Source organism: Podospora pseudoanserina, chromosome 2 (genome assembly GCF_035222485.1).
Source record: "Podospora pseudoanserina strain CBS 124.78 chromosome 2, whole genome shotgun sequence".
Lineage (NCBI taxonomy): Eukaryota > Fungi > Ascomycota > Sordariomycetes > Sordariales > Podosporaceae > Podospora > Podospora pseudoanserina.
Genome location: NC_085921.1, coordinates 553787 through 570052, shown reverse-complemented (window position 1 = coordinate 570052; position 16266 = coordinate 553787). Strand labels below are relative to the sequence as shown.

General features: G+C 52.7%; 5 protein-coding genes across 5 annotated transcripts; 3 read left to right on the top strand and 2 right to left on the bottom strand.

The window, feature by feature from the left end:
• Nucleotides 1-294: 294 nt before the first annotated feature.
• QC764_200700 (uncharacterized protein) lies at nt 295-4558 on the top strand. The gene is made up of 2 exons (XM_062943773.1): nt 295-1006; nt 1072-4558. Exons 1-2 carry the CDS (start codon nt 863-865, stop codon nt 2926-2928), a joined length of 2001 nt encoding a protein of 666 aa, XP_062802514.1. The 5' UTR covers nt 295-862; the 3' UTR covers nt 2929-4558.
• Nucleotides 4559-5111: 553 nt separating this feature from the next.
• Nucleotides 5112-9199, bottom strand: OSH3 (Oxysterol-binding protein 3). The gene is made up of 3 exons (XM_062943772.1): nt 8506-9199; nt 8316-8392; nt 5112-8245 (listed from the first exon to the last, which is right to left on the bottom strand). Exons 1-3 carry the CDS (start codon nt 8539-8541, stop codon nt 5383-5385), a joined length of 2976 nt encoding a protein of 991 aa, XP_062802513.1. The 5' UTR covers nt 8542-9199; the 3' UTR covers nt 5112-5382.
• A 442-nt stretch (nt 9200-9641) lies between these two features.
• Nucleotides 9642-12959, top strand: prp1 (U4/U6 x U5 tri-snRNP complex subunit Prp1). The gene is made up of 2 exons (XM_062943771.1): nt 9642-10243; nt 10379-12959. Exons 1-2 carry the CDS (start codon nt 9903-9905, stop codon nt 12795-12797), a joined length of 2760 nt encoding a protein of 919 aa, XP_062802512.1. The 5' UTR covers nt 9642-9902; the 3' UTR covers nt 12798-12959.
• Nucleotides 12893-14100, bottom strand: QC764_200670 (uncharacterized protein). Its single transcript, XM_062943770.1, has 3 exons — nt 13540-14100; nt 13344-13474; nt 12893-13282 (listed from the first exon to the last, which is right to left on the bottom strand). Exons 1-3 carry the CDS (start codon nt 13649-13651, stop codon nt 13115-13117), a joined length of 411 nt encoding a protein of 136 aa, XP_062802511.1. The 5' UTR covers nt 13652-14100; the 3' UTR covers nt 12893-13114.
• On the top strand, nt 14051-16109 carry QC764_200660 (uncharacterized protein; the record flags this gene model as incomplete). Its single annotated transcript, XM_062943769.1, has 2 exons — nt 14051-14978; nt 15031-16109. Exons 1-2 carry the CDS (start codon nt 14711-14713, stop codon nt 16107-16109), a joined length of 1347 nt encoding a protein of 448 aa, XP_062802510.1. The 5' UTR covers nt 14051-14710.
• Nucleotides 16110-16266: the final 157 nt, after the last annotated feature.

The window sequence follows — 16266 nt, the reverse complement described above, 5'->3', positions numbered from 1 at the left end:
TGTCACGAAAACATTAAGAAATTAGCGAGACAAACAGAGAGGATGCGGCTCTGTTAAGTACCTAGGTATCAATGTGCCACTCACAATGGTGGTCATATTTTGGCTGGTATCGTGGGCGGCTAGACAGGGGTTTGGGATGCAACCTAGGTCCTTCGGGGTTATACATGGATGGGAAGGGGGGCATGTGGCAGCAAGAGCGATAGCGCCGCCTCCAGCCAGACTAAGTGTTTGTGTGTTGATCCGTCGCTCAGGGCATGAGCAGAGCCGCATCACGCATCAACAAGGGTGGGTGCCCTCTGCCGAGCGCGGTGTCTCTTGCCATTCCACATTCCGAAACCACCTCCATCTCCCTCAAGGGATCTTCACTTCGAGACTCGTAATTGATGGGAACTTGAAATTTGCACCTTTTACTCAGCGAATAAACTGCAAGACGACAACCCAAGAAGATTTTCCGGAAGTGGATATCCATGCAGTCTCGTTGCGTGAGCGGGGGGCCTGTGTGCTCCAACTGCAAGAGCTCCAGCTAATGGCAGACGGTGTTTCCCAGCCTTGCCTGGGCCGAGAAGCAAAGCTAAGTAGGTACATACTTACCTCACCTATCGAGGTACCTACTTTCCGTTCCTGGTTTCTTAAGGGCAGGTCTCCCTTATAAATGGAAGCGACTACCCAGTTCTTGCCTTTGGTTCTGACACTCAGCAGCAGTCACAATGCGTTGAATCCCAAGATCCGCACCTTCACTCCTTCCTGGTTGCTCCCTGCCACGCCTCGTCTTCCGGACCTGTCTGTCCTCACCACCACTGTCTCCGGTCCATGGAGCTTTTTCGATGGTTGACGGCAATCTTCCACATCAAGGTCCAAGGTGATGTCGCTGGTCAAGCTTCCATACGAGCTGGTCTCATTTATTATTGAGTATCTGGATTTGCTCGACGTCGGCAATCTCAGTCTCACCTGCAAGCGGATGCAGTATTTGACCCTGGAATACTGCATTGCCAAGCGAATCCTTGAGGTGAGTACTTGTATTGTCGTGATTGGAGAAAAAACACGGAAAAGATGACGCTGACGGTGGCGTAGACAAAGGCCCCCTACAGCTTGGAGGCAAGCAGCGCGAGACTCACTCAGCGTTGGCCCCAACAGCTGCGGAGGCTGATCAAGCGCCAAGCTGCCACTTCGTCCGTGTCTCCCTATCTTGTGAGAGTCGTCGCCCACGCGGAAACATGGCTTTACGAGAATGGCATACTGTGCTATATTCGCAAGCGTGAGATTCGGATCCTGGATCTTCACGGTTCAGCAACACAGGAGACCGTCATCAATATCCGCTCCCTTCTCCACGTGGCCCTTCCCGAGTCTAGAATGACCCGCAGGTACAAGGTCCGGGTACTGCACTACGCCCACGATATTGTTTCTTGCTTGTACACACACGCCAAGCCAAACCAAGAGCAAGTCAGTTGGCTTCTGGCCTTCAACGTGTGTACTGGCCAGGTGGTTACCGTCCGCCAAGTCGCCTCAACTACCAAGATTTTTGTACGCAACGACAACAACTTTCTTTACTATGGCACCAATTCCGAGATCGGCAGGGACCTGTACCGGTACTGGGTCATCTGGGGTTTCGACTTGAGTGCTCGCAGATGGCTGAGTGACAAACTCGAGATACAGGATGTCATGGGTGTGGATGTGGGCTCGACAGTTTGTTTTGAGATCTTTGATGGCTGGTTCTACGGCATCTCCAACCAAGCCGCTCTGGAGGTGGAAGAGGTTGATTGGATCTCACATTATACCTGCTTCAGGTTCCCGGTCACAAGAGAGGGCCTTCAAAAATGGGAGTCACCGAACCCACCAATCTTTAGAAGGAATCAGCATGAGGGTGTGATCGATGACAGGTGGTACCTCCTTCGCATGTTAAAGGACGAGTCAACAGGCCAGCTCAAGGTGGTTGAGTCTAGGAAAGAGTGGCTTGCAGGGCGCATCTGGCCTAGACGCACTTACTACACCACTGTGGTAAACTTCGACGAGGCCACTTCCGACGTCGCTCGAGCAACAAATGGCCGAGCCTCATCATTTGGGAGCCCTAGTGCAGCATCACCCGAGACCATGAATCCCAAACTGCAGCACACCGAGTACACGGCACCACCATCACGAGATCCCCATTTTGTACATCCGGGGGACGACAACGCCTCGTCTCTGATGTTCGCGATCAGCAAGAGCCCTATTCGCTGCTATTATTCAGCATGTCAAACATTTTTGGACGTGGTGGACGACCCCACCTCCACGGATCCTAATGATCAACGAATCCGCTTCCGAGGCAGTTCACGACGGCCCAGGGGTACCTCTAGCCTGGGGCAGCGGGACGAACGGCAAATTTCGCCCGTAGCACAAGACTACAGCGCCCAAGATGCACTTGACCAGGAAGTAAATGATCTTTACAGGCACAAAGATGTTGTTTCCTGGCCTGCCGAGCCAGACATTTCCAATCCAGATCCTGTGCTCCTCGATTTGTACGCCGTACTGAATCCGGATGGCTTTACCGGCAACATTCGAGGGGCATGGGATGAACGCTCCTTGGTCTATTCCACAGGTAGCGATTCCCCCGGAGGCCTCAATGCCCTGGTGTTTGTCTCTTGGGACCCTTCTATTCACCTGGATGGAACATTGTCCTATTCCGACTATCGGCCCTCTCTGAGCGTACCACCTGTTCAACACATCATGGAAGGGCACAGTGACGTCTCTGACTCGGGGATAATACCCTGCAGGGAGAAAGGAAAAGGCAAGGAGTTCACCTGGAGCTACCCTAGCAAGTCGCCGAGTCCATTTCTACGTGCCGGCAGCACAGACTCGACATCATCTTCGGAGACCAACCAGGATAGCCGCTGGAAAAAAGTTGAACCTGCATTGTATCATCAACTTGGCTCAGGTTTCCACTTCGCTCGGTAGTTGGAGATGACAGATATTACGCGGATCATCCCTGAGCAAGCACTCAATTGGCCAAAAAGGTTTCAAACTGGTATCATGGATGCAATTTAGATGCAGAGACACGTCGCCTGCATGTGAATGTGGTTGCAGGTGCAACAAATCTGCACTGGATGCGTTTCTATTACCCATCTGAGGGTGCTGGAGTGAAGTGCAGTGAAATAGGAAAAGGGGGGAAACGGAAAAGGGACGGGATGAGGGCAAGGATCACATCCCGGCTTCAGCTAATCATCAAGTAATATGTTTATATACAGAAAGGTTCGACAGCTTTTGTGCCACTCGCCATCCTTCTCCATCATATACCTACCTGAGAAGCACATCTCAGCTGGACGACCACATGGTAGACGAGGCTCTGAAGGAATGTGCATTGAGACAGAACCCGCCGTTCCATTGTGCGAGACGACCCCAATTTCAGCATGCGGGTTGGAGGGGTTCCGTTGCCCGACTTGTTAGGCTCTGGCACGTTGAGCCATATTTGTTATGGTTGCAGAGCATCTGGATGGCTTCCTGCGTCTGCGGCCCCCTCGTGAGATGCAGTATTTGCATGGAGCCATTGTCCACAAGCGAGCAAAGTGCGATTTTTTGCGCGCGTTCCTCGGACTGCTCCCGCCATCTATGACCAAGAATGAAGGGCCCCCACAGTTGATCCTGTCTCGGACTGCTGTTGTACATTCCCCTCGGGTTGAAAAATGGCAAGATCGGTCGTCTAATGCAGGATGCGGAGAGGTGTGTGCATCTCAAACGAAGCTATTGATGACTTGACGGGACGATATGAGGCCTCGTCGAGAAGCATCTGAGGGGTACAGATGGGGATGGAGAGCTGCATTTTACTTTCAATATAATATACCGAGCCGTTAAAATCAGATCAGTGGACGAACTAGGGTCAGGAGCCTTGTGACGGCTGGTGCAACCATTGCCCGGCTTTACGCTACTTGGCCTGCCATACAACACGAACTCAGAGATGGGTCCGGCCGAAAAGGGGAAATGGAATTTTGGAAGACCCCCCCAAGCCCAAGGAGCACACAAAAGTTTAAAAAGAAGGAAATGGGTGCTTTGAATCGTCCATTTTTTTTTGACTACTAACTTACACCACCACCTCTGGGATAACTCGACGTTGATTTCATCGCCAACTATCCTGTATACATTTCCCACGCTTCAACATTTGTGGAAGAATTTACACTCGATCTTTGAATGGAGCCATTCAACATACACATAGCGAACATGTGACAACGTGAGAAAGACCGCGGGGTGGGGGTGGCTCGCTCGTATAGGCGTGCTCTCTCGAGGTGGGCAAAAGATAAGAAGTGGTGGGATACAATGTGGGTTATATACGTGGTATCTGTATTATAACTCCCGTCAGTAGGTAGCAGAGCAGGAAACAACCAACATCAACAAAGCTTGTCGACTCTCTACCTATTCCCGAGCCCATGCATATCAGCATCCCTTTTGCATGGCAACCCCCACACACGAAGGATTCTTTATAGCCTTATGTCGTCAGGAAGGAAAGAAAAAGAAAAGAAAGTAAGACTAACCCCCATGCTTTTTCGTTGTTGAGTTTAGGAGAGTGTCGCGGGTTGTACATTGTATGTGTGTGTGGGGGGGTGGGAGAAGGGGATGTGATGTGATGAAGTACCATGCACTTGCCTTACATGAGAGACTGGCCACGTGCCAGACTACCACCCAGACAAACAGACATGGAAAGTTTGAGGGTGAATAGGTATGGTGAATGGATGGGAGGGGAGGATCGAATCACGAGGCCGCGGAATTATTTACTTGAGGGGTGAGTGGCCGGATGGGAAAAGAGGAGCTACCTAGCTGAGGGAGTTCGGGTTCGCCAATGAGGGGAGATGTAGGTAGCCAAGATGTATTCTCATACCGGATTTTGAGAGGATATCGATTTCGCCGAGACGGATATCAAAACAAAACTTGATCATGTGAAAGGCTAATGTTTGCTATGATTGAATCTTTGAAGGTGAGGACGGCTACAACCTGGAAAGGTAGGTATTCAATTGTCCACATAGGACTAACCATACTTAGACACAACCAACACCGACAAAATTCTTTGTATGGACGTACTAGATTCCAAAACCAACTTTTCCATCGGAGACAGTCATAAATGTGGCAACCGTGATACCTTATGAGCAATCCATGATTCTAGCTTTGCGAAGTGCTGAAAATGCGAATGGCGATAGATCCAGGAGCTACCTACAACCCTAACCCCCAAAAGAAACCTGCTCCTCCACGCTGCGCGGACTTGGTTTTGAACATTCAATACTTCCTTGAATTGACACATAAACACCTGCCTGCTAAGAGTACAGAGAAGAGAGAAATCTTACCACAGAAACACCACCCAAAATTCTATTCGGTATCCCCATCATCCAAAACCCACTTCAGCTTGTCTCCTCAAAGAAAAAAAAACTACCCAGCAAAAATATCCACCACCCCCTCCCACTTCCCCCTAGCCCTCTCCTCCCAATACCCATCCTTCCCTCCCTTCAGCTTCCACACCTCCTCCCCCCCTTGGCCCTCCCCCCCGGCAACCTTGACGAACCACTTGGGCTTATACTCCTCCCCACTCTCCTCCAACACCCGTCTCCTCACCCTCTGCGCCTCCTCCAGCTTCACCTTCCACTCCTCCGCCTGGTCCAAATCCCCTTGCTCCGCAAACCTCTGATCAGGCCTCAACCTCGTATCCGTAGGCGGCAGCTTCCCCTTTTCAATCGGCGTGATCTCGTTCAGACTGGCGGCAAAGGTAGTCATACCATAGGTATTCACCGCGTTCTCGACCAACTGCCCCGGCTTCCAGATTTCCTTGTTTCCCGGCACGATTTTCAGCCCGTTGGTCCAAGTGCCCGCCAACCCAGCACCCAATTTGCTGCCGTTGGGGCCGTACGTCTCCACCTTGACCTCTTCTCCCCTGCCGCCGAAAACACCCTTTGCTACAAACTCGATGACAGCCTTGGCCCCGGTCGTATCATTGTTCACGTTCATGCTCCCAACCGGCTCGACGTACTTCTCACCCATGACCACGTTGCGCAAGAAAACAGTGGCAATGGTCCAGCTGTAGTGCTCGTCTGTGCCGTCTGGCAAACGCAAGCTAACCCTTATCCGGCCTTCAGTGGTAATCTCGGCAGATTTACCCCAAAACTTCTGGGACGGAGCCGGGAACTGAGAGAAAGACCACAGCGCACTATCAGCTTGCATAGCCAACCGGACAGGACGATGAGTGACCTTCTCGACAAGAAGCCTGAAACCACCAGGCACTTCTGCCTCGGAACGGACAAGCTCAAAGGTTTCACCAAGGAGTGGGTTAAAGGGCTTGCGAATCGACCTCTCCTTTGCCCTGGTGTTGCTGAACCCAGAGATCGCAAATGCAGTCATGTACAACAACCTGTCCTTGGGGTCAGGATGCTTAGCCGCCGCATCCAAAAGCTGAGCGTACTCGAGCTGTTCAGAAACGCGGTGGAGCAACGACGTCGGCTCGTTGGCAGAAACAGGCATGCTGATCGTGCTAAGATCCTTGCCGACGTTCTTGCGGACAAACGCGATCAAACTTGGGGGCGCTACCTTGGCTGGCGGGATCGTCTTGCGTCTGGTGACTGGTTCCGTGATTGGAAGGGGGATCAATGATTTCGGCTTTGGTGGGAACAGGTTGGCACCACCCTCTGCGTTCTGAGCATAGTCGTCTTCATCTTCAATCGAAGAGACAGACGAGGACTCGTGGATCGATTCCTCAACATCTGATGCCTGGGTATCATCCTCACTATGGTGCTCGATGATCATCAGCTGGTTTGTCGACCTATCCGCATCACCGGCTTCAGCATCAAAGAACTCGTCGACCGTTGAAGCGGACGACTCAATGCTTGCTCTTGGCTGAGCAGATAATTGTGCAGGCAACCGTCGCCGTTTGCTGGTGGCGAGAAGAGTCGAGAACTCCATCACGACTGAATCCAGATCGCTCAACAGCGCGGTGCAATTCTCCAGAGTATTTGGCCCTTCCTGCTGGAGAGCACCATATTGTTTCTTGAACCCATTTTGTGTTGGGGTGCTATGGCCCGATGCTGGTATTGTCAACGAGGAACTGGCAGCTGTCTGGAAAGACTGGGGGGTGAGAGGAGACGCGGCGCCGCTAGCCTTGCGCTTCCAGAAAGACTTTTTATCTGCTGCTGATGCGGTTGTCGGCGGGCCGAAATAACCTTCTGTCTCCTCTGGAAGTGTAGGAGTGCTTGGAGAAAGGTATCCATGGCCGCTAGGTGGCTGCTTTTCGGCAGCCATATCCTTTACCAGGCGCCGGAGAGCATCTCTGGTGCCTACCATCCTGCTGACCAGAGATTCAACTTGCCTCCACTCCCTCTCCTCGTCTTGCGCGCTGTTCGGAATGGTAATATGAGGTACCAGTGCAACTCCCCCCTGACTTTCCGAGGACACTGGTTGAGTGGCAGGCAATTCCACCCCCCGAGCAATCTTGCTTGCCCGTTCCAGCGCCCGTGCCCAATCGCTGAATTCCTTGGCATTCGATGCTTTCAAGTGCCATACCTCAGCTCCAGAGTCAATGGTAATCTCGCGTCTCCTCTCGTCCGCTGCGACCGCAGCCAAGCTAAGCGGAATAGCCCCCCTAAGAGCCGAGGAGTTGCGGTTATGATAGTAAGACAGAGTACAAGTCGTATAGTCCAGAGAGAAGAAACGCTTGGCGTAGCCCTGGCCCTTCTTGCGCCTCCTCTTGAGCAGGACGCCAACATGGTAGGAGCTAGACACGCCGCTCTCACTCTTACCGGCAGCGGTAGCTGTGGACAATGCGCGTCCTCGGGTGTGGCTGGGTAGACTGTCGACGGATTCCGAGGCAGCAGCACCGAGCCGGGGGCTGCCATGCTTGCCTAAGCTCGTCCTACTCGCACTGGCAAGAGGTCCCGCCTGTAGATTGGGTAGATTTCGTGCAGTCTGAGGAGGGGCGCCGGTCGGATATGTTAGAAGGACGAATGTCGCCGTCTTGGATGTTTGCTTCGAGAAGGTATTGTCAAAAACTAGGCCAAACATGCCAGCCTGTGTAACATCGTAGGTGCCGACCGAGACTTTGTCTGCTTCGCATTTTCCATGCCAGTGTATCGGTATAAAGCCCTTTTTGGCGAGCTGATCTTGGGCGGTACTAGCGTCCCTTTTCGCAAAGAGACCGGGTTTCGACTCGGCGACGCCTTCGGTGTGTTGATCGGCAAGCCCTGCATCGTCGGCCAAGGAGGTCAGATTCGTTTCGCCGGTCCCGGGGTGCTTAACAATGCCAAAGTTACTAGGTGAAAAGATTGGATCAGCATAAGGCTCAGGCTGACAATTGGGGCATCATTGGGCCGAGGTATTACATGGACTTCTTGTGAGGTTGCACGCTCCAGGAGATGGTGTGGCCAACATCTACTTTGACCCATCGTACAATGTAGGCCTATTTCGCGATACAAGACAAACTGTCAGCATATATGGAATAGCTAGTGCAAGGCGCGTCAGGTCCGTGAGGAGCGGCAACTTTGAGAAATGCCGTAGGCAGAACGGACATACCTTGCTGTGGATTTCCAATTGCTCAATGCCTGCCATCGTGTGCGCTCAAGTGCGCTTTGCCCGTCGGCTAGTGCTAGTCTGGGTGATTACACGGCTTCGTCCGAAGGTTGGTTGAGGTTCAACTCTGGTGGTGTTCGTGGAGTGCCGACGTCACAGAGGTTCATGCGGCAACGGGGTGATGTCTCATTGACCGATCCAATGCCCCGCTAAAGAAGGCCCGCCAGGCAAGCGACACAGAACGAGTTTTTGGGTAGGGGGCGCTTGCGCGAGGAGTTGTAATCGACGTCGAGATGTTTTGAGCTTCCAAAAGTAAATCCGTACAAGTCGGCTAGGGAGAGCGCCGCTAATAAGGTAATTAACTATGACGGGGACAACTGGAGACAGATGGGGGGGGCAGATGGGGGCATGTGGCTGTTGTTTTTTTTGGTAGACATTGCGGCTGTGTCTTTTGCCCAGGTTCTCCCGTCAAATTGTCCAATGCCCGCTCAGCTGCCAGCCACCCCTAACCCACCCTTTTGCTTCCCCCCTAAGCGCTCACCCGTCAGCCCTACAGTATAACAGCAACCACCATGGGCCAACCCCCGCGGTTTTAAAACGGCTTCCTCGGGTTCGGAGTCACGAAGGCGGCCGTTGGTGCATGGGACCATGATGTCCGCGAGTTGTATATTTCCTGCTACTATTTCATATATATTTCCAAGTGTCAAAACTTGACAGTAAGATCTGGAAGCCAAGTCTCAAGAGTCTGCCCAGCAAGTGCCTTACCATTAGCTCACTTACACCTCGTAAACTTCTTTTGCCAGCCCCAAAGCTTTATGACGCGGCCTCCCAGACTAATCCTAGGCAGCATCCAGATTCTTCAGCCAAGCCATAGCAACAGGATATGCCCAACTGCATTAGTTGGAGTCTTACTTGCATCTTGGCTTATGTGTCCAAGGACACAGAAGGCTGGGCTGCCTCGGTTACATAATCAGCATCTTGAAGTTGTAGGAACACTCTTTCTCACACGGGACAGGTTTAACTGACCTTGTGATAGAGGATCGTTCCAGCCTATCAGTTTCCAAATTCTACGAATTTATGTTAATGATTTCAACACCTTATATACAAGAGTTGTCCAAAACTTTGAATGACGCGGCTAGAGACCGAACCCTAACCCAAAGCCAGATGTATGTCCCACTTATTTTCTTCAAAGCTTGGCGTGCAGCATTGCTTGACTTCTCGGAGCTCGCTCGTGCCTGGCGCGACAACTGATAATCCATGCAACAAAAAGTTACCAGTTTACCATCATTGATTCGCGCCCCCGGCCACGGTGACCGCCAACCATTGCAGGCGCATGAATAAAGATTCGTCATAGAAGACGACATCATCATCCACATCGCGATCGATAAACAGCCGCCACAATGTCACGGAGGGACTTCCTTAGCATGCCCGCGCCCGAGAACTACGTCGCTGGTCTCGGGCGTGGTGCCACTGGCTTTACCACCAGATCTGACTTGGGTCCGGCGCGAGAAGGTCCCAGCGAAGACCAAATCAAGGCTGCTGTCGCAAAGAGGACAGCCCAATTGGGACTCGGTGGCGACAATGCGAAAGATGATGACAACGATGACGCCGCTCGATATCAGGATCCAGACAACGAGGTTGGCCTGTTTGCCGGCGGTTTCTATGATAAAGAGGATGAAGAGGCAGACAAGATCTGGGAAGATATAGACGAGAAGATGGCAAGCAGGAGGAGAAAGCAAAGGTTAGTACTCTCCCCTTTTCAAGTCTAACCCAGCGCTTTCCTTCCCACACGTACACCCAAAAGCACTCGGTTTATCGTCTTATACCCTTAGATGAATGGAGAACGAAATACCAACGGTCTACTTTTTGCGAACAGGGAAGCACGAGAAAAAGCCGAACGAGAAGAATACGAGCGACAGAACCCAAAGATTCAGCAGCAGTTTGCCGGGCTCAAGAGAAAATTGGCCGAGCTCACCGACGATGATTGGGCGAACATACCCGAGGCAAAGGATGCCACCGGCAAGACCAAGAGGGCACGACAAGCGAGGATGGAGAGATTCTATGCTGTGCCCGACAGCGTGCTAGCTGCTGCGAGAGACCAGGGTCAGTTTGGCACGACAGTTGCAGACGATGGGACTGCTACCAGCGCTACTCCCGGAGGAACCGAAACGACAACGGATTTTGCAAAGATCGGTGCCGCCCGCGACAAGGTGTTGAAGGCAAGACTTGAGCAGACATCGCAAACCAGCGGGCTTGCTACGGCAGGTAGCGCCACGAGTCTGGATCCGAGGGGTTACTTGACCTCACTAGCCAGCACCCAAGGTGCAGAGCAGAGTATCGGTGATATTGAGCAGTTCAGAAAGATGTTGAAGTCTGCTGTAGACTCAAACCCCAAACAGGCGTCCAGTTGGATGGCTGCGGCAAGATTGGAGATGACAGCAGGGAAACCGGGTGCCGCCCGCAAGTTGATTGCGGCTGGGTGCCAGCATTGTCCCAAGAATGAGGATATCTGGCTTGAGAATATCAACATCAACGACACTCACAATGCCAAGATTATTGCGGCTGAAGCTATCCGCAACAACCCAAAGTCGGTGAAGCTCTGGGTGGCGGCCATGAAACTGGAGAATGACCAAAGATCACGGAAGAAGGTGATCCGAAAGGCTCTGGATCATAACCCACAATCCGAGGCTTTATGGATTCATGCGGTGAACCTGGAAGAAGATGTGGAAGATGCCCGCATTTTGCTAGCCAAGGCTACTGAGCTTATCCCCGAATCACTCGACTTGTGGCTGAGACTGGCACATTTAGAGACCCCGGAGAATGCTCGCAAGGTGCTCAACAAGGCCGTCAAGAAGCTCCCCAACTCCCACGAGCTGTGGATTGCGGCCGCTCGCCTGGAGGAGCAGCTTGGTGAGGGTGCAAGACGACCAGTCATGAAGAACGCCGTTAAGTTCTTGGTCAAGCAAAACGCCATGCCCAAGCGTGAAGAATGGATTGCTGAGGCTGAAAAGTGCGAGGATGAAGGCGCGGTCATCACCTGCAGCAATATCATCGAAGAGACCCTCGGCTGGGGGCTGGACGAGGACGACGACCGCAAGGAGCTCTGGATGGAAGATGCCAAAGCCAGTATCAGCCGCGAAAAGTACGCCACCGGCCGGGCGATATACGCCTATGCTCTTCGTGTCTTCCCCAACAGCAAGAGCCTTTACCTCGCCGCCGTTGACCTGGAGAGAGAGCACGGCAACAAGGAGGACCTCTGGAACGCGCTTGAAAAAGCCGTCGAGGCTTGCCCTCACCAAGAGACCTTCTGGCTCATGCTGGCCCGCGAAAAGGCAGGCGAGATTAACGAGGCTCGTCGCGTTCTGGCCCGTGCCTTCAAGCAAAACCCCGATAACGAGGACATCTGGCTTGCGGCTGTCAAGCTTGAGGCTGACAACGGCTTTATCGATCAAGCCCGCGACCTGCTCAAGACTGCCCGGCAAAACGCCCCTACCGATCGTGTCTGGATGCGTTCCGTGGCCTTTGAGCGCCAGCTAGGCAACAGCGAAGCCGCCCTTGACCTCGTCATTGACGCCCTCCGCCTCTTCCCTAACGCTCCAAAGCTTTGGATGATGAAGGGGCAGATTTACGAGGACATGGATCAGCCGGCACAGGCAAGGGAGGCATATGGTGCCGGTGTCCGCGCCGTTCCTTCGTCGGTCCCCTTGTGGCTTTTGTACTCCCGTCTGGAGGAGCGCCTCAACAACGTGGTCAAGGCCCGTTCCGTCCTCGACAGAGCAAGGCAGGCAATTCCCAAATCGGCTGAGCTGTGGACTGAGCTCATCCGTCTTGAGCGTCGCGCCGGTAACATCACTCAGGCCAAGACCCTCATGGCTACTGCCCTGCAGCAGATGCCCAAGAGCGGTCTCCTCTGGGCGGAGAGGATTCTTCACCTGGAACAGCGAACCCAGCGCAAATCGCTGCTGGCGGAGGCGATGAAGAAAGTGGAGAACGACCCGGTGCTGATGGTGACGGCGGCGTATATCCTCTGGAAAGAGAGGAAACTCGAGCAGGCGGATAAATGGTTTGAGAGAGCGCTGAAGCTGGACACGGACCATGGGGATACGTGGGCGTGGTATTACAAGTTTTTGCTGCAGCATGGGACGGAAGAGAAGAGGGCTGGGTTGGTGAGCAGGTGTGTTTTGGCGGAGCCGAGACATGGGGAGTATTGGCAGCGGGTGGCCAAGATGCCGAAGAATGCGGGGAAGGGTACGGGGGAGATGTTGAAGTTGGTTGCTGCTTCTTTGCCGGAGTAGGGTCCTGGAGGAGTGTTGTAATGTTGAATTGGTTTGGGGACATGGGACGGGATTAGGGCACGTATGGATAGGATAATGATATCAATTGATCGATCAACTTGAGATCAAATTCAAACAAAACTAGAAAACCCCGAAAACCTGAAAACACCCAGTTATCAAAACCCCCAAACATAACTGTTGTGGTTGTATAGATATCGCTGACGCGACCTTCATGTCATGATGATAAACAAAGAAACCAGTTCCGTTCGCCCTCCCCTTCCATTATCATACACCTCCCGCCTCCTCCTTTCATTATTAAGTAGTTGATAAGTTGAGCTTTACTTGCTCCCGAACCACGAGCTAAGGTAGCTCTTGCTCTTGGCGGCCTTCTCCTCGACCGTCCGGTCAAACTCGTCAATCTTCTTGAGGGTATCGGCCTTGGCTTGTTTGGCGATGGCCTCGGCTTCGTGCTTGGCTTGGCTGAGGTCGCGGTTGACGGTGGTTACCTTTGCATTGTTAGTGTTTTTGATTTTAAAGAAAAAAGGGGCGAGAACGAGGAAAACATACAGCAGAGTCAATCTTGGTGCCGACCTCGTGGCCGAGGCGGGTGCCTTCTTTCTCGGCCTTGTGGGTTGTGTGGGTTGGGTAGTTGGTGGGAATCTTGGATTCGATTTTGGCGGCGGCGCGGTGGGCGTCGCCTAAGGGGAAAGTTAGTATCAGGGGTAGATGATGGGGTGGGTGGTGTAGTGATGGTCGGACGTACTCTCAAACTGCTTCTCGGCTGCTCTGGGGTTGCCGCCGGCGCTGTAGAGGTAGTAACCAATGCCTGAGGCGGCGAGGGCACCGAGGGCGAGGGGGGCGCGAGACTTGGACATTTTGATTGTGGTTGTTTGTAAAGTTTATGTGGTTTTGTTGGTGAAGTGGAAGCTGTCGAGCGTTATTGCTTTTGATGGGATGGGAGTTGTGTCTTGTGTGAAATCTGATTGATGAATGGAAGTTGGAGGTCAAACAAGATGGGTGGTTGTGGTATTTCAATGCATTTGGGGGAAGCAAGCAACCAGTTGTTACTTGGTTTGCTACCTCCCTATTCGTTCCCGGTTACACCTCATGGCACGTTTTTCTGCTCTTTTGTCTGGTACCAAACTGGGACTTCTTGGAGAGAGCTCTTCATTCACGGGTCATGCATGACGTAGACGAGGGGCAGTTCGCGGTCTAGAGGTCCGTTGCGGTGGGGCCACGACCACTGCTGCTGTCCCGCTTTGGGGATGGGGTCCACTGTATTCGAGATTCAGATTTCAGACACGGAAAGAGTCTTCGTTGACACTACGGATATCATTTTAGTAGACAGCTCTACAGTGCTTGTTGAATTCTTTGATACATCGTCAGATTTTGGGGTTATTTCATGTTTTGTAGCCATCAGCTATACATCAGTTGCTCTCTCAGACAGTGTTCTTCAGCCCACTGTAAAGATGCAAAAGCACGAGCCAGCCTGGGGAGCTTGGCATCAAACTGGCCAGGGCACCGCCGCTAACCCAACGACATTACATCATGGCGCAGGCGAAGCTTCCAGTTCAGCTTCACACGCTTCTCTCGACAAGCACACTTCAATTCTCTGGTTTGGTTTCCATCAGGAACCCCTAATTATGCCCATTGTCTCAAATCACATGCCTTAGTCTTGAATTGCACCTGCGTGGAGCCTTTTCCTGAGGAGGACACCCCTGTCGATTCATCGATCTCTACACGTACGCGCCAGCTCCAACACAAACTTCTGTCCAAGGCACCAGCGCATTGCATCAAACATCTCCACGAACCCCAACAAAGCGCCCCAGCTATAGCCGTCGGCCCCGTGTTCTTCGTTTTGTCAATGTATTTTTGCGGACATAGGGATCTGAAAGAAGGCGGCGGTACGTCATGCTTCTGGTAAAGGGGTAGTCATGCCGAGAATAAAACATCACCGCTCGTCGCGTCGCGTGCCCCCGCCCAAAGATAGCGACTTCGACCACGAGATCAACCTCGTTGACAAGTCCGAGGCCGAGGACGACTCCATCGGGCCTCCTACTGCGGGGCCGTCTTCGTCATTGCAGGACTCAACACGGGAGTCAGCACTAGGGGTATCTGATCGTGAGAATGGTGATGCCAGCAATGCGCGAGTAGGTGTAGCAGACGAGGAGGAACGCCCGCGCCCCTCCATCCACATCAATGGTACGCCCACGGTGTCATATCTTTTCTGAAGAGCAACACTAACAGCTTGTAGAGCCTACACCATTACGGGAAGACGTCGTCGACGCTGTCAACGCTGGGACAGCAAGGAGGAAGAGTGTGAGCAAGAAAAAGGCGCCTGAGTCGGCAATCGAGATTCTCTACGAGAACCAAAGAGGCGGCTTCCTCTGCGGGATACCTCTTTTCTCCTCCAAAGCCCTGGGCAACTTGGACCCAACAGCATGGACGAACTACGCCCACAAGCCCAGCCCGACAGATATACACACAGCTCAGGTGCCCGATCCTAGCTGGGAGTGGGCTTGGCCGGAGTGGAAAATCAACAAGGACGACAATGTCGACGATGAGGGCTGGGAGTATTCGTTTGCATTTTCTAAGAAGTTTTCATGGCACAAGGCGAGATGGTGGAACTCGTTTGTTCGTCGTCGAGCATGGATCAGGAAACGGGTCAGAAAAGATTCCGGGTACATTGCACAGGACCCCCAAATGCTCAATCCCGAGTACTTTTCCGTTCGGCCGTCGTCAGAAATGAGTCGTGAACGCGAACGCGAACGCAGCTCGAGCAGGATGAGTAAACGGACTGCCAGCCCCCGAGGCAGCAGACTTAGCATGAGCTCAACGAAATCAGGTGGTGCTGAACAACCAGACGACATCGAGCATGTTGGCGATCTTCTGGCCGTACTGCGGACATCCCGAATCGACCGGGAAAAGATCGAGGCAGTGGACAACTACCTTGAACATGCACAGGAAGACCTGGCAGGGCTACAGAAGGTGATGCACGAGATCATGTCACTCTTTGTATTTCAGGCCTCGAGGAGGGTCTTGCTGACGAGATTGACCGAGATCCATGATCAAACGGTGGCACAAAGCAAGAAGAAAGGCAAGGACGCAGATGGAGAATTACAACGGCGGGCGAGGAATCTCGCCGACGCAGTCAAGCATGCAGATGAGGAGGTAAGAAAGCTTGAGTACTGGAGCGACGTCAAGGGAATGGCTGAGGAGGGCGATTCGACAGGAGCAGTGGATCATCGAAAGGGGTGGGATCCGTCGTGGCAAGGCGTTGATAAATCCGGCCCTTCAGAGCCAGCTCCTCCAAACGGCGAGACCAAAAATTGAGGTCATGATGGTTTCATAGGCGTGGGTAATATCGTTTGGGAATAGCAATACCGGCATGGGAGAACTGGAGTTCAATATTGATAATGAAAATACCCCCTTTTTCTGTTGAAAGAGAGCGATTATGCTAGCACAGTGTCCTTGCAACTTATTTGTCACT